General features: G+C 39.0%; 1 protein-coding gene across 2 annotated transcripts in view; it reads left to right on the top strand.

Annotated features, from left to right (window-relative positions):
* cdh5 (cadherin 5) overlaps positions 1-19,600 on the top strand; it is a 36,967-nt gene extending 17,367 nt beyond the window's left edge. Inside the window, exons 7-16 of one of the 2 annotated variants that reach the window (XR_013296256.1) lie at positions 497-610; positions 1,199-1,341; positions 1,481-1,614; positions 3,072-3,181; positions 4,109-4,211; positions 7,838-7,968; positions 8,054-8,168; positions 11,717-11,849; positions 14,671-15,169; positions 15,625-19,600. Coding sequence is in view for 1 of the 2 variants with exons in the window: in XM_077582435.1 (XP_077438561.1) it covers positions 497-610; positions 1,199-1,341; positions 1,481-1,614; positions 3,072-3,181; positions 4,109-4,211; positions 7,838-7,968; positions 8,054-8,168; positions 11,717-11,849; positions 14,671-15,064 (1,377 nt within the window). In the remaining variant the exon portion in view is untranslated. Of the gene's footprint in view, positions 1-496; positions 611-1,198; positions 1,342-1,480; positions 1,615-3,071; positions 3,182-4,108; positions 4,212-7,837; positions 7,969-8,053; positions 8,169-11,716; positions 11,850-14,670 lie in introns of both variants that reach the window. The other variant, XM_077582435.1, reaches the window with a different exon arrangement.
* The last annotated feature ends 285 nt before the right edge of the window (positions 19,601-19,885 follow it).

Below are 19,885 nucleotides of genomic sequence, written 5' to 3' on the forward strand. Positions count from 1 at the left end.
CACTTTCATTTTGTAATTTAAAACTGTTTTATAGCATTTTAAAAATGCTATAAAACAACTATCATTTGCGATATTGTTACTGTTTTAAATGATTACTTTAGTCCTATAAATTCATATTTTTTTCTCCAAAAACAATGCCACTTGAGTCTTGCAATTATGACTTAAAGCTAAACCCCAGAAAATGCAGTATTACTACCTCTTTTTTTTATCTTGTCGTAGCATTATGATTGTTCAATCCTTGAAGAAATGATTAATGTTGTAATATTAAAGTGTTTTCTTCCTAAAAAAAATATCACTTAAAATTTGGAATACATAAATAAATACACTTTTAACTTGTAATATTAAAAAATATATACGACAGTATATTACTTAATATTTTTTTCTGCCTATATGTTTGTTTTATATGTTTTTTAAAAACTATTTTTAATTTGAATTTTTTACTCTTTTTAAACCTTTTAAATTCTTTTTTTTAAACTGTCACTTGGGTGATTTTCAGGGTTTGGACTACGAGACAAGAAACAGCTACTCGTTCAGTGTGCAAGTGCGGGAAAACCTGCGAAACTTGCGCTTCCCCGCTGACAACGTGGCAACTGCCGTCACCACTACACAGGTAAATGATAATAATAGTTTACCACCAAATCAATAACTGCACCATCTTTAGTCGGCTTGTGATACTTTTTACATTTTCTTTTTTGCACGTGCAAATCAGCACCCAAACATTTGTTATTCTATATACATTTATAATTCTATTAATTTTCGAGGGGTCTGGGACCATGTTCAAAGTCACAAAAATGTCAAAGCCAAACAATTAATTTTTTATTTTTCTCAATTTAGATCTGATGAGCCCCAAAATTTGTAAACATATAGTCAGTAGATGAAACCAAAGGCAATTGACTGAGGTCAAAGTTCACTATTAACAATGTAAAAAAATAAATAATCAAATTCCACTGAACTACATTGTCATATATCTACTCAAGTCAACTTTATTTATAAATAACTTTTAAAAAAATACACAAAAAAGGATATAGTTGCATACAATGTGCTGTACATAAAGTAAGATGGAACCCAGGGGCAGCAAATACAATGAAACCAGCAGGGACCCCAAAATTGAACCCTGTGGAACACAATATACAATATATACATATAGTCATATGCTGATGCCATTACCGAAAAATCCCCTTGTGGTGACCATGTGCAGGTGAACATCAAGGTGCTGGATGTGGACGAGCCGCCAGTATTTTCACAGCCAACGTACACTTTCAACGTGCCAGAAGAAAGACTGGTCAACAACATTGGCACCGTCAGTGCCAGAGATCCGGACATAGCCGGCAAGAGTATCCAGTAAGAATCTATTGTGACACAAGCATCAAATATGCAATTGTGGTTTTATGACACTGTTGAGAATATAGAGGAAAATATGGTGATAGGGAGGAACTAATGCTGTCAGGAAAATTAATTGCTACTCTGTGCCTGCCCTCAGGTACTCTATCTTGGACAAGAATTGTCCAATCGCTATCAATCCAATCACAGGGCAGATGTCCACCCTGAGGACGCTGGACCGCGAGCTGGAGGCCACGCACATGTTCCAAGTTAAAGCCCAAGAGGAGCCAAGTGGTGCGTCATACCCACACACCCTCTTTTGCACACATACACACTTTTATGAATTCAAAACAAAAGCTCCTCACAGGCAAATGGAAGCCATGTGTCGGATAACATGCACACAGGGAGATAGTTACGGAGGCCAAATTCACAGTTTATCTCGCATGTGTTGGAAATGCAGCATGTAGTCAATCACCAAGGAAAAATACGCATCAGACACTTTGCCAACGCACCTGGCCGAGCCTCAGTGCGAGCAAAAAATCACATTACGGCGTCTCTTTGTTCGTCTGCAGCCTCCCAAAGCAAAGTCTGTATTTTTAGACGGGCAGCCAACAGCATCCAAAGATCTATTTTAGTGGTTTGTCATCATGTTTAGGGAGCACATTGGTCCCCCGAGCCCCACTCGACAAGGTCTCCGATATAGTGAACCACTCGCAAAAAGGCACTAAAGATAGTCGCTACATTAAATGGCAGACATTAAAAGAGGCAACAAACGATGGATGAGGCTGCTTTAATGTGACAAATAAACAGCTTGCAAATAGAAAGCCTTTTGTCCATTGGCCTTAATCATCTCAGCCGATGACAACAACATCTGCAAAAAGCTTTGGTATGAATATAAAAGTGAAACTAAAGCTGCAAGCAGTGATGAATAGGGCCTTGCACCCCCTCAAAAGTCGGGAGGTGCGCCAGGAGAAGGACTTAAAAGTCTTAGCAATTTGACAGAATTTTTGTTGGTGAAATTTGCTAGCAATTGGACAAAATCTGGAAGACAAGTTCTTTTTTGAAGGAGGAATCCTTGTAACCCCCCCCCAAAAAAAAATCATACTTATTCTGCCATTTTCAACACTTTAGAGTTGTCAATTTCTTATGTATATATCTTTTTTTTATATACAGTATATAACTCCCACGGATGCATGTGGACTGACCAATAGTAAGGATTTGTGAAAAAAAATATGAAACAACAATGCCCAGTGATTTATTGTAGGCTACTAGTGTTCTACATTTGCATAATAGTGACAAAATTATTTCGTAATTTAGCGTCACCCATGTGTCTTCATCAAAATCTCTTGGCCCCTAAAAATGTCCAAAATAACCCTAAAATGGCTGCTAACAGCCAAAATGGCTGCCTTGGGGTGTATTTTACACTACAGTATAGGTTATTGAGACATGTTTGTGTATCTGCTCACGATCGACATACCTACCAAACTTCATAGTGCTATATGAAATGGGCTCCCAGGTCTGAATGTTAAAAAGCCCTCAAATTGCGATTTATTTTAAAAGTCAATAAAAGGAGACATCTTGAAAACCAGTCAAGAAAAATCAATACGTGTGAGTGAAGGCCGTGTGACACATGCTGACGGCTTTGTGCGATCATGATGGGATTATTGCACACCGGTTGATTTCTTTTCAGCTGGCAGCGCCTGCAGGCAGCTCAATGTGGCGCTCAGTGATTTTTTGTTGGTTGATTGCAGGTTTGGAGTCGTTTGTCAAAGTCAACATCGTCGTGGAGGACGTCAATGACAACAAGCCCGAATTGGATGTGGACGAGATCTTTGTGTGTGAGAATGACGCCGCAAATACAGTAAGTTATGTTTATGAACAATTTAAATCATTTCAAAACTTTTACCATTAACTCAACTAGAACATCTGAACTATATTTCAAGTTAATTAGAGGCACTTTCATTTTCTTCTTCTTCTTCGTCTTCTTCTTTTCCAATTTAGTTGTACAAATTATAAGACATCGTTATGTTCGGGAGCACAGCGGTGAGCTGGTTTGGGTTACAGTGCACAATAAACGTACTTTTTCTCATTTCATTGTTTTACATTTGTATTTCATTTTGCAGAATATTTTCCATGATAAGATTATTTAGGAGTAAGACTGTTTTAAGATTATTTCCAATATTATTTACGTTTAAAAAAAAAAATCATATTTTTGTCTCGGAATTGTTTTAGTTTCAAATATTTACGTTTATATTTTCCTCATTCATATTTGTACCTAATATTTTGTAATATTTGTTTAATTTGTTCTTTAAATTAAATATTAAGTATTTTCCCAATAATTGTGTATTTTCCAACTCATTTTTTGGCGGATTTTTCAGTTTTGTATTTCAATTTTATAGCTAATTTAATATTTTGCCTTTGTTTTTCACTGTGTATTTTTACCTAATATTTGTATTTTAAAGTCTTTTTAGTCTAATATATACTCTGTATCTCGAATTGGTGTTTTCCATTTCTTTACTTAAAAAAAAAAAAATTTGTTTATTTTAATCTACAATTTTCATATATATTTTTTTTATCTCAGTTCGTTTTATTTTATATTTTTGTCTAATATCTTTAGGGGGGGGGGTCTGTTTCCTTTCTGATATTTATTTTATTAATTTTTTTCTTTTTTCATTTAATACGTTTCTATTTTTGTTGCAAAAAAATCTTGTGTTGTCCGTCCAAGTCTAGTATATTTGTAATTTTGTTAAAAATAAATAAATTGTCAATTTAAACTTTGTTTCCGCAGGTCGTTGGGACGTTGAGGGCCACCGATAAGGATGACCAGCCAGCCTCATTCACCTTCATCCTGGCTTCTCCCAGCTCCAACTTCTCCATTAGAGACTTTGGCAGTAAGTTTGGCAGTAAGCCATTCAGATAGCTTAGCTATGCTTCTGGTACCCACTTGAGGGCTTTGAAGTCTGTGGTGTAAAGTACTGTCTAGTTATGGAGTCAGCACATATTGGATGTAATGTACAGATGTCCTGATGTACAACAAGCAAATGGGCAGAAAAACTGTATCAGTGTTGGCACCAATCAGGCGTGCATGGTCATGACAGGACGCACGGAAATCTAAATAGAAACCGTATTATGAAATGCAGAGGTAGACAGCCATTTTTTTGTTCGAAGGTGTCATTTTGGAGTGGGATTTGGCCCATTTCCCGGAGTTGCTCCAGAACAAACACTTCCTGTTTGCTCAAGAGCCACCAAATTTGAACCAGGTATAGAAGACAGATGGGTGATGTTGAATCGCACTTGTGACTCATCATCATCTGGATACAATGGATATTCGTCAAGAAACACCAGACTCTCACTGCAATGGGAAATGTCTGTCTAAAAATGACAGTTGTTATGTGTTAACCCTCTCTTCATGGGAACTATTGGATCTATCAAATTCAATAAATCATAGACAGATGAGTGATGTTAAATTGCAATGCAATTGCAAAAAGTTTTCATCAGGTGGTGAGCGCACCGAAGATCTGACTTTGCTGTTGAGCATCACACTGTAACTAGAGAATGCAATTTGTGTAGAAATTGCATGTGAATGCTAAAGAGCTGATACTGAATTGAATTTTGGGGAATGAGGGAATTGTCAGAATATGGAAATGACCCTGGCCCCTCAAGGTGTTCTGAATGAGCTGAACAGTTTGAATTTGGAATGGAAAGACAGGCAACTTTTTTCTTGGTCTCATTTACTTGAATGGAACTTGCTCTTCAACAGTCACTTACTAATTTCAGAAAAGATGATGTCATCTTCAAAAGCCTGAACATGAATAGTGATCCTCCCACCATTTGTTTGACAAATGGGTGTTCCAGCTATTAGTCAAACTGTAACATTTGATTCCTGGTTGCATCAGATCTCTATCTTTGGACACAAAACGTCTCGAGCCAAAATCTCTTTTTTGATCATAGCAAAAAAAATACATGAAAGATGACAGCAAAGCGTAACCAGTTGTTCTTATCCTCTATTAAAGATGCGCACAGATGAAAGCTGCAGGTCGTCACGCGAGACACTCAGGTGAAGCGTTGCCATTTAATCCGAGTCAAACCTGAAATAACACACCGCACGCCAGAAAGATAAACAAGAAGGTTGGGAGTGGCCTCATCCATTTCCTGCGTGCTGGTGCCCGAGGGGGGACCGACATGCTGTAGCGATGACGGAGGGAAGACAGATGAGGATGATTTGGAAGAAAAAAGATGAAAGGAAGCCAGGGGGGAGTATGATGAGGATTAGGAGAGATGGATCACTGGATCGAGGATGACGAATAATTATGACAACGGCACTCAGCAGACCTTCGCCAAGGTTCATCTCGAAAATATATTTAAAAATTTCACAAGAAAGTGAACTACAAAATTAGCTAATTTTTAAGAAGAAATCTCTTCATTTTGACATTTCAATATGAAAATTTGGACATTTTAGAAGTGGATATAAAAATAAGGGAGATAAAAGTAAAGTTCCTCTCAAATGTTAGAAGCTGTTGTAGAGGTTGGATGGATGGATTTAAAAAGACACATGGGAGGAGATATGAGCGATGAGTGCATTTCACATGTCATGCGTCGTCTCCTCGCACCACTTAACACTCGCTTTACACACACAAGAGCTGCAAAGTGTCGCTCCTGTCAAATATTTATGCAGTACAAGGCCACTTTCACCACCTCGCCCCGGTCCAAGTCGCCACCTAACCTCCGATAGCACCACCACTCCCTCTCTCTCTCGTCACTTTCCCTGATGGCGGGGAAGTGACAGCCGCCGGTGTCGACATGGATTTCGCTGCATTAGACTGCCAACCAAACGCAAAAGTGCGACGAGACGTGATAATGAGATTCAACAAAGAGAGTGAAGAAAAGACTGAGAGGATGCGGGTCAATCTGGGGAGACGGCGGAGACTTTCCCGTCAAACAAAGACGAGCGAGATGGGGAGGTGCAGGACAGAAGATGTTTAGATCTTTTATTGACACACCCTTCGAGACTCTACATGTTTTAAATTGGACAGTAGCAACATAAAATGGAGGCTGTCTAGCGGGATGTTTTGTGTTGTGTTCTGAAGTGTGTTGTGAGTGGCTAGGGACAGCTAGTGTGTGAAGCACAACAGTGCATTACTGTAACTTTCATGACTTTGTGGATTGTTTGGAGTCAGAGTACTCACACTAGTCAAAGGAACCAGACTGTGCTCAAGCATGGGATGAATATCCTCAACCTTTACATATTGTTCATTTTCCTTAAGTATATTCTAGGGGTTGAACCGATTAGTCGACTTCACTTCACCGGATCGACATATTGATGCATATTGACGCTTGAAGTTGACTAATTGCTAAGCGTTTTTGGTATCTTGTCTTCAATCGACTAATTTACAAAGTACGATATAGCTAACAATAATGATAGCACACTGTGGAGCAGTCAAATGTCCCCGACAGTCTTCTGCACGGGTCTGTAAGTATGAAAATATGCTGGTTGTGAATGAGAATAATGGTTAGCCTCATTAGCTTTTGCTATTCCGATCGATTTATACCACCGGTAGGGGTAGCAGTGTAAAGTAAAACTTGGTCTTCTGTGTTCTGTGCTAAAATAAACGGACAAAATCTGTGGTATTTTTGTTGTTGTTGTTTGTCTTAGCTTGGCTCTGATATCCTGCCATCAACACTCTTTACGGAACACAAGATGAGACCTGCCAGCTCAGAAACATAAGCAGGAATGTTGTTAACTACAATTAGCCTATTATTGAGATGTATTTTTATTATTAGTTCCAATGCCTGTTCGTCAAAATGAGTGAAATAAAATTAAACAATGTCATCAATTCATCTACTTTCACCACATTATGGTCAACAACAAAAAATCTTTAGTCAAATGTTCTAGGTCAAATTTGAGCCACACCAATAAAATTAACTATACATAACTTTTTGAAATGTGCTAGTAATGTTAAATCTTCAATCAATGTTTTATGGAAAATTGAAAGATTGTTTTGCCTCTGATAAGACTCATTAACGGATTGAAAAATATATACACAGTACAACCAATCAAACTTTTTGGATGACTGCTGTTTCTTATGTTATTGAGATTCCCTCATGACCTTTTAAAGACCAAAGGTGTATGTTTCTACGAACACCTATGCAAATGTGATTTCGGAGTTAAACTCATGGGAGAATATGACCAGGAGTCACCAAGCCAAAGATGTCTTGAAAAGTTTGAATGTCAACAAGATTGTTTTAACTTAGTTCTGTATTTCTTTGAGACGGCGAGGCTCCTGTTTTCCTGCCATTGTCAGCTCTAGAATTCCTCAAGCCATTTATACATTATGGAGAGAAAAAACACCGGTCTCCCGAGCAGGAAGCTTTGACTGCTTGACTAATGGCTTCATTGTTGGATGGAAGTTTTACGTTGCATGCTTGCCTTGGTTGTTTCTGCTTTTTTTGTTTCCAAAAAGGTAGCCCATTGACGGTGGTGGGAAATAACAAATATTTGTTATCTACTTGTGTCCAGACAACACCGCATACGTCCTGGTGAAACAGGGACCGTTCAACCTGGACGATCCCACAGATTACAACGTTGACGTGAGCATCAGTGATGGAGGACGACCCATCCAGACTAGCATCACCAAACTGGCTATCAAGGTACTGTATGTATTTATGTGTCTATGAATCACGACATAACTTAAGGCCGTGATTCTCTAAATTGACTTAATGTCGCCTTTTGTAGGCATGCCACTGCGACGGAAGACGCATCCCGACGCAGTGCAAGGCCGTAGCTCAGAAGATGGGAGTGAGCGTCCACGTCCTCATCGCTATTCTTCTCTGCATACTCACCATACTCGGTCAGTTCTAAGTACTGGAATGGCAACTTTAAAGCCCTTAACACCAGAGACTTTTGACTTACCATCTTAATTAGATGGAGAAAAAAACATGTTGCTTATCTGTTTAGTATAATGGTTCACAAGTATCACCTAAAAAAAAAAGATTTACTTAGGCAGTGATTCTTTCGTGTACCACTAGAGAGAGCTTACATACCACTGGTGATTGCAATAGACCAGCGGTAAAAGGCAGAAAATAAATAGTGCTCAATATTTGTCATACAGCGAAAATTGCTTTTCAACACAATAGGGCAAGAGCAGTGACTCTCAGGTGTTCAACTACATACCCCTGGTCCTGGGTTTTCATGCAGCCAGCCATGAGCCACTCAAATGATCTAAGAAGTTGGTTGACTTTACCTTTCACACTAAATTTCAACCAGAAAATTTATAAGAACCGGAGCCCCTTTCATGCATTCAGTCAAATAGCAAATCAATACTTGTTTTTAACCTGCCGAGCCAGGAGTAATATCAAATGTTAAATATCACAGCCTGGCCTCTGCTTTCAGCTATTTTCTTTCCCATAGAAGAACAATGCAGAATAATGCGTAAAATAAACTGTGAAAGGGGCTAGAAGGGGATAGTAGTTGACCCATGAATTTCCCAGCTTCTGAGGCAATATCTGAAGCCCCTATCAGTACAATGCTTCCAACAGACCAAGTTGGTGAAAGTCATTGTTGAGTGTTAAACTTGCCTTTCACACTTGCCTTTCACACAGACCAATGACCCTGGAAAAGGTCAGAGAATAGGCAGTGGCAGCCCCTTTCACACAAAGTTTATGGTAAATTGCCAAAACAATAGTGAGAATTGTTTTCAAGAAATGAATGTCAGGTTTTCACACACTTCACACCCCTGTCCCAGCTTTCTCATATCCCCTTTCACACAATCAGCATCATGTCTCTTGTTACATTCTAATACTGATATCTACAGAGCCCCAAAATGCGTCATTCGATTTCTACTATCCCTGTTTCTGGGATGTATTAGACGCCCCTTATTTGCAGAGTTTCTGGATAATCGCTGGATCAATACTAGTCAAACGACAACAGTTGCTTTCAACACAACATGGGATTGGAGAATTGAGAGCCGGTGTTGAATTTGACACCCCTCTTGTTGCTTCCGCTATCCCTTTTTACACAGCCAACATCCCGCTCTGATCTTATCTATAAAACAAGGTGGAAAACGGGCAGTGTGAAAGGGTCTACAAGTCCACTCGCCCCTTTTTACACTGCTGTTGTACCTAACAATCCTGAAATTAGTTTTGACTTCAACCCCTTCAATTTCACGTCGTGTTCTCTCCCTTGCTTTGCCATCGCCTTTCACGCGGTAGAACTTTCCCGCCTCCTGGCGTTGTTGGTTTAATGAATAATGCAGGGACAGATGCGGAAAACAACGCCTGCAGTTTCCAACACACTGCTATTCTCTTTGATACCTTCGCCCCTCTTGCTGTACCGCCTTGTACTTTGACTCAATCAACACACTTGTCACAACGGGGGGTAGAGCACTAATAACTTTGTTGCTGCACTTGAGTAGATCTGTCAGATATCGTCAGGTAAACTGAGCATTCACTTTTCCTGAAGACTGAACTGAACAGATATTTGTACTTTCTACTCCTTGCTTTGTCAAAAGAAGAGTGTTACGGCCTATTGACACGGCGTAAAAAAGACAGTCAACCGTGGTTGAAATTTTGATTGATTGGGATCTTGGGACTTTAAAAAGCTTAACAATGGGTGAGGAAGTTTGTCTGGGAAGACTAAATGAAGAGATGCAGGATGGAATGAAAGAGAAAAGTGTGGGAAAAGCGTGTGAAGAATAGCAGCGTTAATGAGGAGTTTATCAGCATTTTAGGTACCGTCTGCTTATCAAACAGCGGCAAACATTAAGTGGATGAACTATTAATATGCACCAATTCTTTTTATTCTCCAGTCCCACTGGGTCTCCTTCTCTTTATCAAACCCTCTCACCACAGGCCAGATTAACTATTTAACGCTCTTGTCATTATCTGCCGCGCCCCGAAGCAATTTAGTGCCGTCACGCTAGCTCCCTGTTCGCCACAAGTCGCATTTGACCCCTGAAAAATAAGAACATTTTCTCACTGGTTTGCTCGTCTTTCTTCTCCTTTTTCTTCTTCCGAGTTGGCTATCTGTCAGGCTTAATAAAGTGCGGAGCATGTGTTGTAAAAGATTAATCTGTTGCTTTCCCAAGCATACTGGAATGAGGCGCGCTCGCCCGCCCGGCGCTAAAAGGCAAAGCTAATGTCAAATGTCCAGAAAGAGAGTGAGGGAGAGAGGAGTTCATGTCAGGATCCCAGAGCTCGTGGCCTTAATCTAATGGCAGAAGCGTCCTTTACTTCCCCCTCCTTTTTGTCCTTCACTCTGTCTTCTTGCATAGTCATTCACTTCATCCATCATTCCTTTCTCAACTAAAATTTTTACTTGGAACATACAGTAAATAATTGTTTTGCTGCCTATTTTTTTCCTGATTTGTTCTCTTCCTTTGCTGTTTTTCTCCTCCTTCTACATTCGCTCATCTTCTTATCCCTCCCTTGTCTTTCTTCTCTTACTGTTTCTCCTTCACTTCTGCCTCCTTCTGCCTTCTCATTCCTTTGTCTTTCATCTCGCCTTCCGCCCTTCACACACCACCTCTTCTCTTCACATTTTCCTTCCTTTATTCCTTTTCTTCATTGGAATTCACTTCCTCCATTCTTCCGTGCCTTAATTTCAGTTTCTGTCATCTACATACTACCTCACAATCCTTCATTTCTTTCCTCCTTACTTCTTCATTGCTTCCTTCACTTTCTAACTTCTTCATTGCCTTCTCTCGATTTTTGTCCTTTCATCTTTCCTTACTCCCCTGCCCTCACATTTTGTCCTTCACTTCCTCCCTACATCTCCCCTTTTTGTGGTCCCTCACTGTCTGCCCTTCATTTCCTCCCACCTTTCCTCTTTTGTCTTCTTTGTGTCATTCACTTCATCCCTTCTCCTTCTCTTGCTTTTTTTCCTTCACATTCCCCTCTCAATGTCTTTCTCCTCGTTTTCTGTTCTTAACACTGTCCGTCCATAGCTTCTCTCACTTTGTCCTTCACTTCTTTGGCACCTTTTCCTCATTGATATTCCATCCATCCGCCTTCCCATCCTTGCCGAGTCGTTGCTGTGTGTTTTTAGAGCTTCTCGCGCTCGAGGCAAACTTCGCAGATACCTAAAACCGTTCGGCTGCTCATTTTCCCGTCTGTTTTCCAGGCTCACTCCCTCGTTAGTGCATCGCCTTCCTTCCACTTCCTTCATGCTTGCTTCCTTCATGGCCCCATTCTCATTCCTGCCCTAATTTCCCCACATCTATACAGAAAAGCCTTGGCTGACCGCTTTAATCTTGCCAGCCCAAGTTTTCACGCACTTGCTAATCGCGTCTGTCTGTCAAACATCTAAAAATTGCAGGGACAACTTTTCCTCGTGTTTCCAGAACAAACCGGGCATTTTTTTCCCCGCAAAAAAGTGAAAAGTGCATCTTGTCTTTTGCAGTGATCGTCATCCTATTCGTAATGAAGAAGCGCTACCACAAAGACTCGCTGGCTGGTATGAAGAATAGCGGCGAAATCCATGAGCAGCTTGTCACCTACGATGAAGAGGGTGGAGGCGAGATGGACACCAACGGGTATGTGGACGCAAAAATTCTATGTCATCATTAGAGCAAATAATTTTTGATGGTCCTAAAAACTGGACAACTGGTAATTTAGGTTAAAAAAAAATCAATGCATGCTTTGAGATCAGAAGATATGGTCACATAGTAAGTAGCATGATTTAAAAAAAAAAAGACAAAAGTGGAAAAATCATTAAGTGAAGTGCAGTATTTGCTTTGTTAGTACATTATTTCCTGGTTCATGAAGGTTGATGCATGTACTACAGCCATTTTGATTCAAGACTGTTCCATTCTTGTGGTAATTACTGATGCAGTAAATCTCAGCATATTCACGGATTGGCATTTGTGAATTTGCCCAATCAGATTATTTATTTTTTAATCAATTATCTGATATTCTCTGAAAAACTCACTATTTACCGTTAATGTGCTTGGGACAAAAAAAAATTGCATTATTGCTTTGGTTACATCAGGTGGCATCTTGGTGCCAAGGAAACTAACTTAAGTGAATTGAGGAGATTCATTTAACAAAAGTAATCCTTTGCCACCATTTTGTGGCATCTAAAGACAACTGCAAACTCTTTGGGAGGGTGCCATTTATGGATTTCTCCTATCCAGGGTTGCCGTGGTTCACTGTACCACAAAATATAATATGTGAAAGGTAAAAATATAATTTTAGCGTGTTCGTACATTCACTGCACATCAAATGTGAACAGTATTGTTAGCATCGATGCTAGTGCTAACGCAACCTGGTGTCTTGACTGGTCTGGTAACAGCTGTTTTGTTAAAATGTTAGCTCATACAAATGATAGGCTGTTGATACACTTTACCAAATGTTATTGAGATAAGGCACATATTTTACATTATAAACACAGTTCACGGGAGTTGCATAGTACCTGTATACACAACACATTTTTAAACAATTTCATTTTGTGTATATTTTGGGAAACTTTAGGAAAATATATCAAATTTTAGGGTAAAATAATTACATTCAAGGTATTTTTATTGCGGTCGAATATCAAAACAGCGTTAAAGATATTTGATCCCACTTTTTTTTGTGTATCAATATTTATTTGCAGACTTAGTCACGCGAGACACTTTGTACTTGAAGAAAAACCACATGGCGTCTTAATCCTCCTCCGTTTGCAATATTTATCCCCTCTGCCACGTCCTATCATTTAGTGACCCAGTTAAGCTGAAAGGAATCATTAAAGTTTTATGTAATCTGAATCTAATCTAATGTGAAGCCTATTAAAAAGTGCCTGCTTAATGCATTGCTCATGTTTAATGCTCAAATAGCATCACCTTCACTATCCTTATTGGCCAATTATGTTCAGTTTATTTCAGATTTTTCAAGGCTGTCATTGGGCGGCTTTTCAGTTCACTCACTCTGCACTGTGTTGGCTGTCCTACCTCGGTGACCAGATGTTGTCTTTCACTAGGATGTTCACTTTTATAAATTGTAGAAAATTTACACTAAATATGTTCAAGTTATCAAAGCATTTGAGGAGCTTCTTTGAAACCATAACTTCCAATTTCAACTAATGTCTAATGTGTTGATTCCTTTACAGTACCTAAGTGGCCAAATAGCCTCTTTTCTCAAAATATATCCACTCGTCAAAAACAGATTTACTGATTTTTATTATTGAAACCGCATCTCCCAAGCTAAGATAGCACATTGATTGTTTTACTAGAGTGACCAAATGTCCTCTGTTTTCTGGAAATGGCCATTATTTGACACCAATGATTGTTTTATTTGCATGTGACTGTTTAACCCTTATGTCTTCTTTTACCCAACTACGTCCAGTTTTGGTATCAACAAAGAATTATGAATGCCCATATTTGTCTGTTTTTTGGGACTGTTGATTGCTTTTATATTAGTGACCAAATGTCCTCTTTTCCATGTCAAAAAGGCCAGAAGCCGTCTTTGTGTTCTTTTACTTCAGTGACCAAAATGTCTTCTTTTCATACGATATTTCGTCTTTTTTGGTTGGAGTACACCGCAAAAACTGAAATCTTAAGTAAAATATGATTTCTTAAATTTAACCTAAATTTGTATTTATTTTTTTGACAAGTTATTTTTGGTTAAAATAAAATTGTCAGACAAGATCATTCTGCTTATACGTATGCATTTTAAGAAATTAGGTTTATATATAACAGGTTGAAAAAAATTCAATATTACTTGTTTTTAGTCTAAAAATACTATTTTCAAGACAGCTGTGGTTGATATGGGCCTAGTATTATTTTCTTATATTGTTCAAAACCTGGCGGCTCACTAATAAGGTGAAGGAAGTGACTAACGCCACGGTGGCTGACTGGTTAGCACGTCTGCCTCCCAGTGTAGAAGACTTGAGATCAAGTCCAGGCTTTGACCTTCCTGGGTGGAGTTTGCATGTTCTCCCTGTGCTTGCCTGGGTTTTCTCCGGGTACTCCAGTTTCCTCCCACATTCCAAAGACATGCATGGCAGGTTAATTGAACACTCCAAATTGTCCGTAGGTGTGGTTGTGAGTGTGGATGGTTATTCGTCTCTGTGTGCCCTGCGATTGGCTGGCAACCAGTTCAGGGTGTACCTCACCTACTGCCCACAACCCTTGTGAGGACAAGCGGTTAAGAAAATGGATGGATGTTCAAAACCTTAGAAGTAAATTTAATTAAAATGTTCTTGTTCTGTTGGCAGATGATTTTGCTTATATGAAGTAATAATTTTATTTTATTTTATTTTTCTTAAATTGTCTTTTTTGCAGTGACATTACAGCAACATGCCCAGTTCAAATCTTATCTTAAGTTATTTTTTCCCTTTACAAAAATACAAACTTGTACTCTTCCCCTCTCCTCCAGTTACGACGTCTCCATCCTGACGTCAGCATTCAACGACGGCTCCCTCCTCCGCCACCCGGACTGTCTCCCCCACCCGTCTCTCTACGCCATGGTCCAGAAGTCCCAGCCACACCCGCACCAAGTGCAACCTGCCTCCACCTGCAAGGGCGACATGGCGGCCATGATCGAGGTAAAGAAACACGATGCGGACCACGACCGCGAAGGCTTCCCGTACGACACACTGCACATCTACGGCTACGAGGGCCCCGAGTCCATAGCGGGGAGCCTCAGCTCACTGGGAAGCTCCTCCAGTGGCGGCTCCGAGTCGGACTATGACTTCCTGAGTGACTGGGGCCCCAGGTTCAGGACCCTGGCTGAGTTGTATGGCGTGGACGAGTCGGACTACTACCACTAGTTGACCTTTTCATCATGTCGCCACACGTACTTCCGGGTGGCAAAACCTCAGATGGCACCATTAATAAACCAGCTATTTGGCCAAGGAAGAGCGATTGAGAAAACGGTAAATGGCATGAATTATGATTTCAGCTTTCTTCTGTATCGCTCTAGTTTGAATGTGTGAAATGTCGGTATGAAGGTTGTTACGTAAGGTAAACAGTTTGAAAGGCAGACGAAACGCCGGCTGTAATTAACATTTCAACAAGTAAGTTGATTAAAAATAGTTGTGTTGGAAACTCAGGCTTAGTTAACATGATCCTTGAGGAACCGGCTAAGTGACTTTTCTCTTGCTCTGATTCATGGCACAAACTTTTTCTTTTGATGGTAAAATGCATTGTAGAGCTGGTGTTAGCAAGCAGGCTAGCTATTATGTTTTGCTAAAAAACTCAAAAACAACAGAAAAGGAAGGTTTGGTTCCTAGTCTTTTTTAGAAGCGGCGACCACGCTTCTGGGCAGTCTTGCAATGTTCTCTGTATAACTATTTACAACATCCACTCAATTTATCCTCCTCTCCCACAGTTTCTGCTGGATTAATCTGTCGGCTTAATCCCAAAAGACAATTTTTATCATACTTTCAGTTCACGTCAGAGGTAGTCAATCACTTTTCTGCCACCCGGAAGTACCCTGGCGCCTACTGTTTACAGATATTAAGAAAAGGTCTACAGTCTACAACAACAGCCATAAAAACACCAACACAAGACACTTGAACAGGAACTGGAACAACAGCCGACTTTGAGAGAGTCTTTTTGTTTCTTCTCAATCGTCATTCTTTTCATTCAATCAGATGGAAGGATGTCCCATGAGAGGAAGTGGCTACATGAGCACAAAGTTGCGATTTAAGGACTCAGTTAGAGCCAATCAGAGTTGACATATGAGAGCACGTTATATATGGCACATTTTCTTCTCTTTGTTGGGCTTTTATCTATTTTTACACACACACACAATGTCTACTTTATTAGGGACAACAGTGGGATGCCATATGAAGTCAATGCATGCAGTTTTGATCAAAGCTATCAGAAGCTTTTGTACTGGATCATGTTGGTGGACCTAAAAAGGTGGTAATAGCTCTTGATGCGTGATCCATATAGAGTGAAAGAGAGTAACGATTTGCTAGGCCTATTGCCTATATATGCCGAAAGATAGCTGCAAATGACTACTTTTGTTTAAACGAAGATCCTCAACTCAACTCAACATTGTTTGTTGCCCCCAGCTTGCATCAGAGTAAGAATTTGCTAATGCTGAACTGTGACATTTTAAATTTGACAGGTAGCTATTATAAATATAAATTTAAGAGTTTGACCCAGTGTTGTTTTACCAATAGTTCAAAAAGCACAAGAAAAGAAGGTTTTATATTACGTTTTAATTTGCATTTGGAAGCTAGTGTATCGCACTGGAAGTGAAGAGAAAAAGACTATAGTCAAAATCAAGTGACGGAAAATAGTCCAGAACAATTACTGACACTGCTTTCCCGTGCTTTTTTGTTTGACACAAGCTATCATCGCGCTCATTGTTTGGTGAGGAAAGCTCAACTCTCAGAGCCCTCCTCGCCACACACAACTCAGGAAGCACACAGCAGCTCTGAGGTGCTTTAACTACTTTAACCTCTCATCCCCCTGGCTACCGGCAGCTGCTGGAAGCACATCCATAAGAAAAAAAGAAAAAAGAAAAAAAGATAACGACTGAATAACGTGGGAACAAAGGGCCAGTGGACTGATCCCAAAAAGTGTGAATTGGGAAGGTTTGAGGTTATATCGTAAGATTAGGTCATCCAAGTTGTGGAGGTTGAACTGTAGTGATTTTTTTTTGATTTTTTTGCAAAAATGCAACTCCAGTGTGACTTTTTTCATGTTTCATTTTTGACTAGTATGTCTTACACTTACAGTCAGAAAAAAACACTGCATAGAAAGAGGCTGTCTTTAGGCCTTGGTGGAGGTCTACAGTCTCAAATGTGAAGAAGGTATTTTTGTTTATTGCTGTTCTTGCTTGGAAGGCCACCGTCACAATAGCCGGAAGTCACTTTTCCCGTCGGCATTCACATATGAACTTGGTTTTCCCTCCTCTAACCTTCCTCTAATAAGAGCTAAGCTAAACAGCGCTAAGCTAAACTTCCTGTCCATCTGGGGGAGGGTTCGAAGGAGGCAAGAGCAGGGGATATCTCCCTGGTGGTCCAACACATTGTCCCAGCTTCCTGTTCAGTGGGCTTGATAAACAGTTTTGGAGAGGAAGGCTGAGGGGTTTTAGGTTAAGAAGGAACATGGCAAGAACAATACCCATTTGATTTTTCAATCACGACCACACAATACGAAACCTTTAGCCTCATAATATTAATACATATATTTATACTTATGTTAACCTTTTTCAGAATTTCACGGTTCTCTATAATCCCTCGTATAGAAACTAAGATGACAAAGAGGAAAAATGAATGCTCTATTTCCTCAAATAATGGCCCACAAAAGCACTCAACAGTTTCTAAGATGAGAGAACAAAAACAGAGAAAGAGTTCCCTGTATAGTATCGAATACGATTTCAGACTATTTGAACTATGTCGCTAACCAAAACATCAAGACATGTGTAGTCAGTAAACAGTCTCTTGAATAAATTACAGCCTGAAAGTTTCCGCTGCTGTATCAAATATGATCTGGCATAACTCTTGAGAAGATCCGCGCCCATTTTTACACAGTTACTAAACAAAACAGCAGCACCTTGTGAGGCACGTAATCAATCTCAGATGAATGTAGTCATTTAGTTTCCTTCAGAAGAGAATTAAACATTGCATATTTACAGACAAAAATGTTCACGCAAACCATATCCTTTCACCTAACAGAGTCCGCTAGCTTAACGCTAACATAATGGGCAATGTCATTGACGGGAAACGGAAATTGGCATACATTCGAAACCTGCAAACAACTTGCTAGTTTACACACACATGGAGCAGAAATACACACAACAAGAGCGCTAAACATTGTCCATTTTAACACCAAAATGTTTTACCAAAAATTGTATCTAACTAATGTTCGCTATCTTAAAATGCTAACATATAATGCCATGTGCTGGCAATTTTAAACCTTTAAATAACTGCTACTTTACACTCGGAGCAGCAACAGATACAAAAAAAAGAGTTTTAAATTTTGTACAGGCTCAAGATAATTCAAAAGTTCTTCGTTTGAGTCACAGTAAAAGTTGGCCATTGACTAGAAAGTAATGCATTCATTTTGCCATTTGTCCGCGTCTCTTTATTATATTAATTTTTTGAAAAAAATTGCCAAATGTTGAATTTGCTGGAAAACCTACCGCATGGAACTTTGTGTGCTTTCTCTCGGGGTGAAAAAAATATTTGTTTTTCAGCCAATTTAAGCACAGAAGAGGCAAGTGTAGACGGAGAAATTGGTCAGCCATTTTCTCTTGCTGGCACAGAACAAAATGTGCAAAGAAAAAAAACAGTCGACCTGGAGTACATAAAATGAAATGTTTTTTTTCTTACATTTTCAGACATGTTTACACATATTCACTTCTTCAGTTGTATTGACCATTGAAGTCGTCTCGGGGGTTGTCACAGCAACAACTGATATGACAAGCCTGTGTAGCGTTGAAATTATTGTCAAGCTTTTATTTCAAGGTTGTTTTTTTTTGCTTTAAGTTCAAACAATCAAGTGTGTCATTATGACTTTGGCCAAAACATTCAATAAGTTTGATTAATTAAGTCATTGTCTCAGGTTGGGATACAAAAATGAACTTGAGCGAGTGCTTGTGAGTGTGTGTGTTTGTGCACTGCTTTTAAAAATATGACTTATTTTGAGTATTTATCTCGTGTTACTGACATACTTTGACATGTAAAACATAAAACAAATGTGCCTCTCCTTGTGATCTTTTTATTTGTTATTTCTAAAATACTGTATTTAGTCGATTATGAATTCAACACAATCACTTTTTTAGGGCTGTAAAAAGAGTCAATCGTTGGAAGCATTGTGGCAATGTATGATGGGTGCAAAGTATTCTCGATAAATTGAGATTTAGTTAGAATTTGAACAAAAAAGTGCTATATACTAATTTCCCAGCAACAGCAAATGCTTTGATTTAGCCCTTAATTACCTTTTAATTAAAAAAAAAAAGTCAATTACAATAGCATTTGATATAATTGGTCCATCCAAATTATTTTAAAATGATTGACATTTAATTTTTGTTGTAATGTGTTGATTTCATACTAATTACCATGCAATTTTGTACAAAGTCCCACTAAATTCTGATGAGTGTAAGGTGATCACATGACCTTCACCAACATTTGAAAAAATATATATCCTGTATATTCTTTGCTGTGTAAATAGAGAAGCTTTGTGCCTTCATTATGTCAAGAAAATAATACTGGATTTTTGTTTTGTTTTTCTATTATATTATTGTTTTTACGGTGTGTAAGTGTGTGTGTGTGTATACAAACTCCTTTTTGTTACCTGACCTTTTGTAAGTGTACAATAAATAATAAACTTTGGAAATGTTTTCATCTGTTGAGTGATGAGTCAAATGTAAAAAAACAACAACTGTTCGTATAGATTAAATGCAACTTTAGTGAATGTACAGTACGGAAAAGTCTAATTTATTTTTTCATAGATTTTTGGGGAGAACCTACGGTCTACTGAACTGAGGTCTCACTATTTGTCAAGCAAGAGACTACTCTTGACCAATCATACATTTTCCTGTTGTCGCTTCAAAGTCTGGAACGTGTTTTGTACATGTATCGTATTACATGGCGTGAATACCATCTGACTTCCTGTGAGCCTGAAGCAGC

This window comes from Vanacampus margaritifer, chromosome 12 (genome assembly GCF_051991255.1).
Source record: "Vanacampus margaritifer isolate UIUO_Vmar chromosome 12, RoL_Vmar_1.0, whole genome shotgun sequence".
NCBI classification, from domain to species: Eukaryota; Metazoa; Chordata; class Actinopteri; order Syngnathiformes; family Syngnathidae; genus Vanacampus; species Vanacampus margaritifer.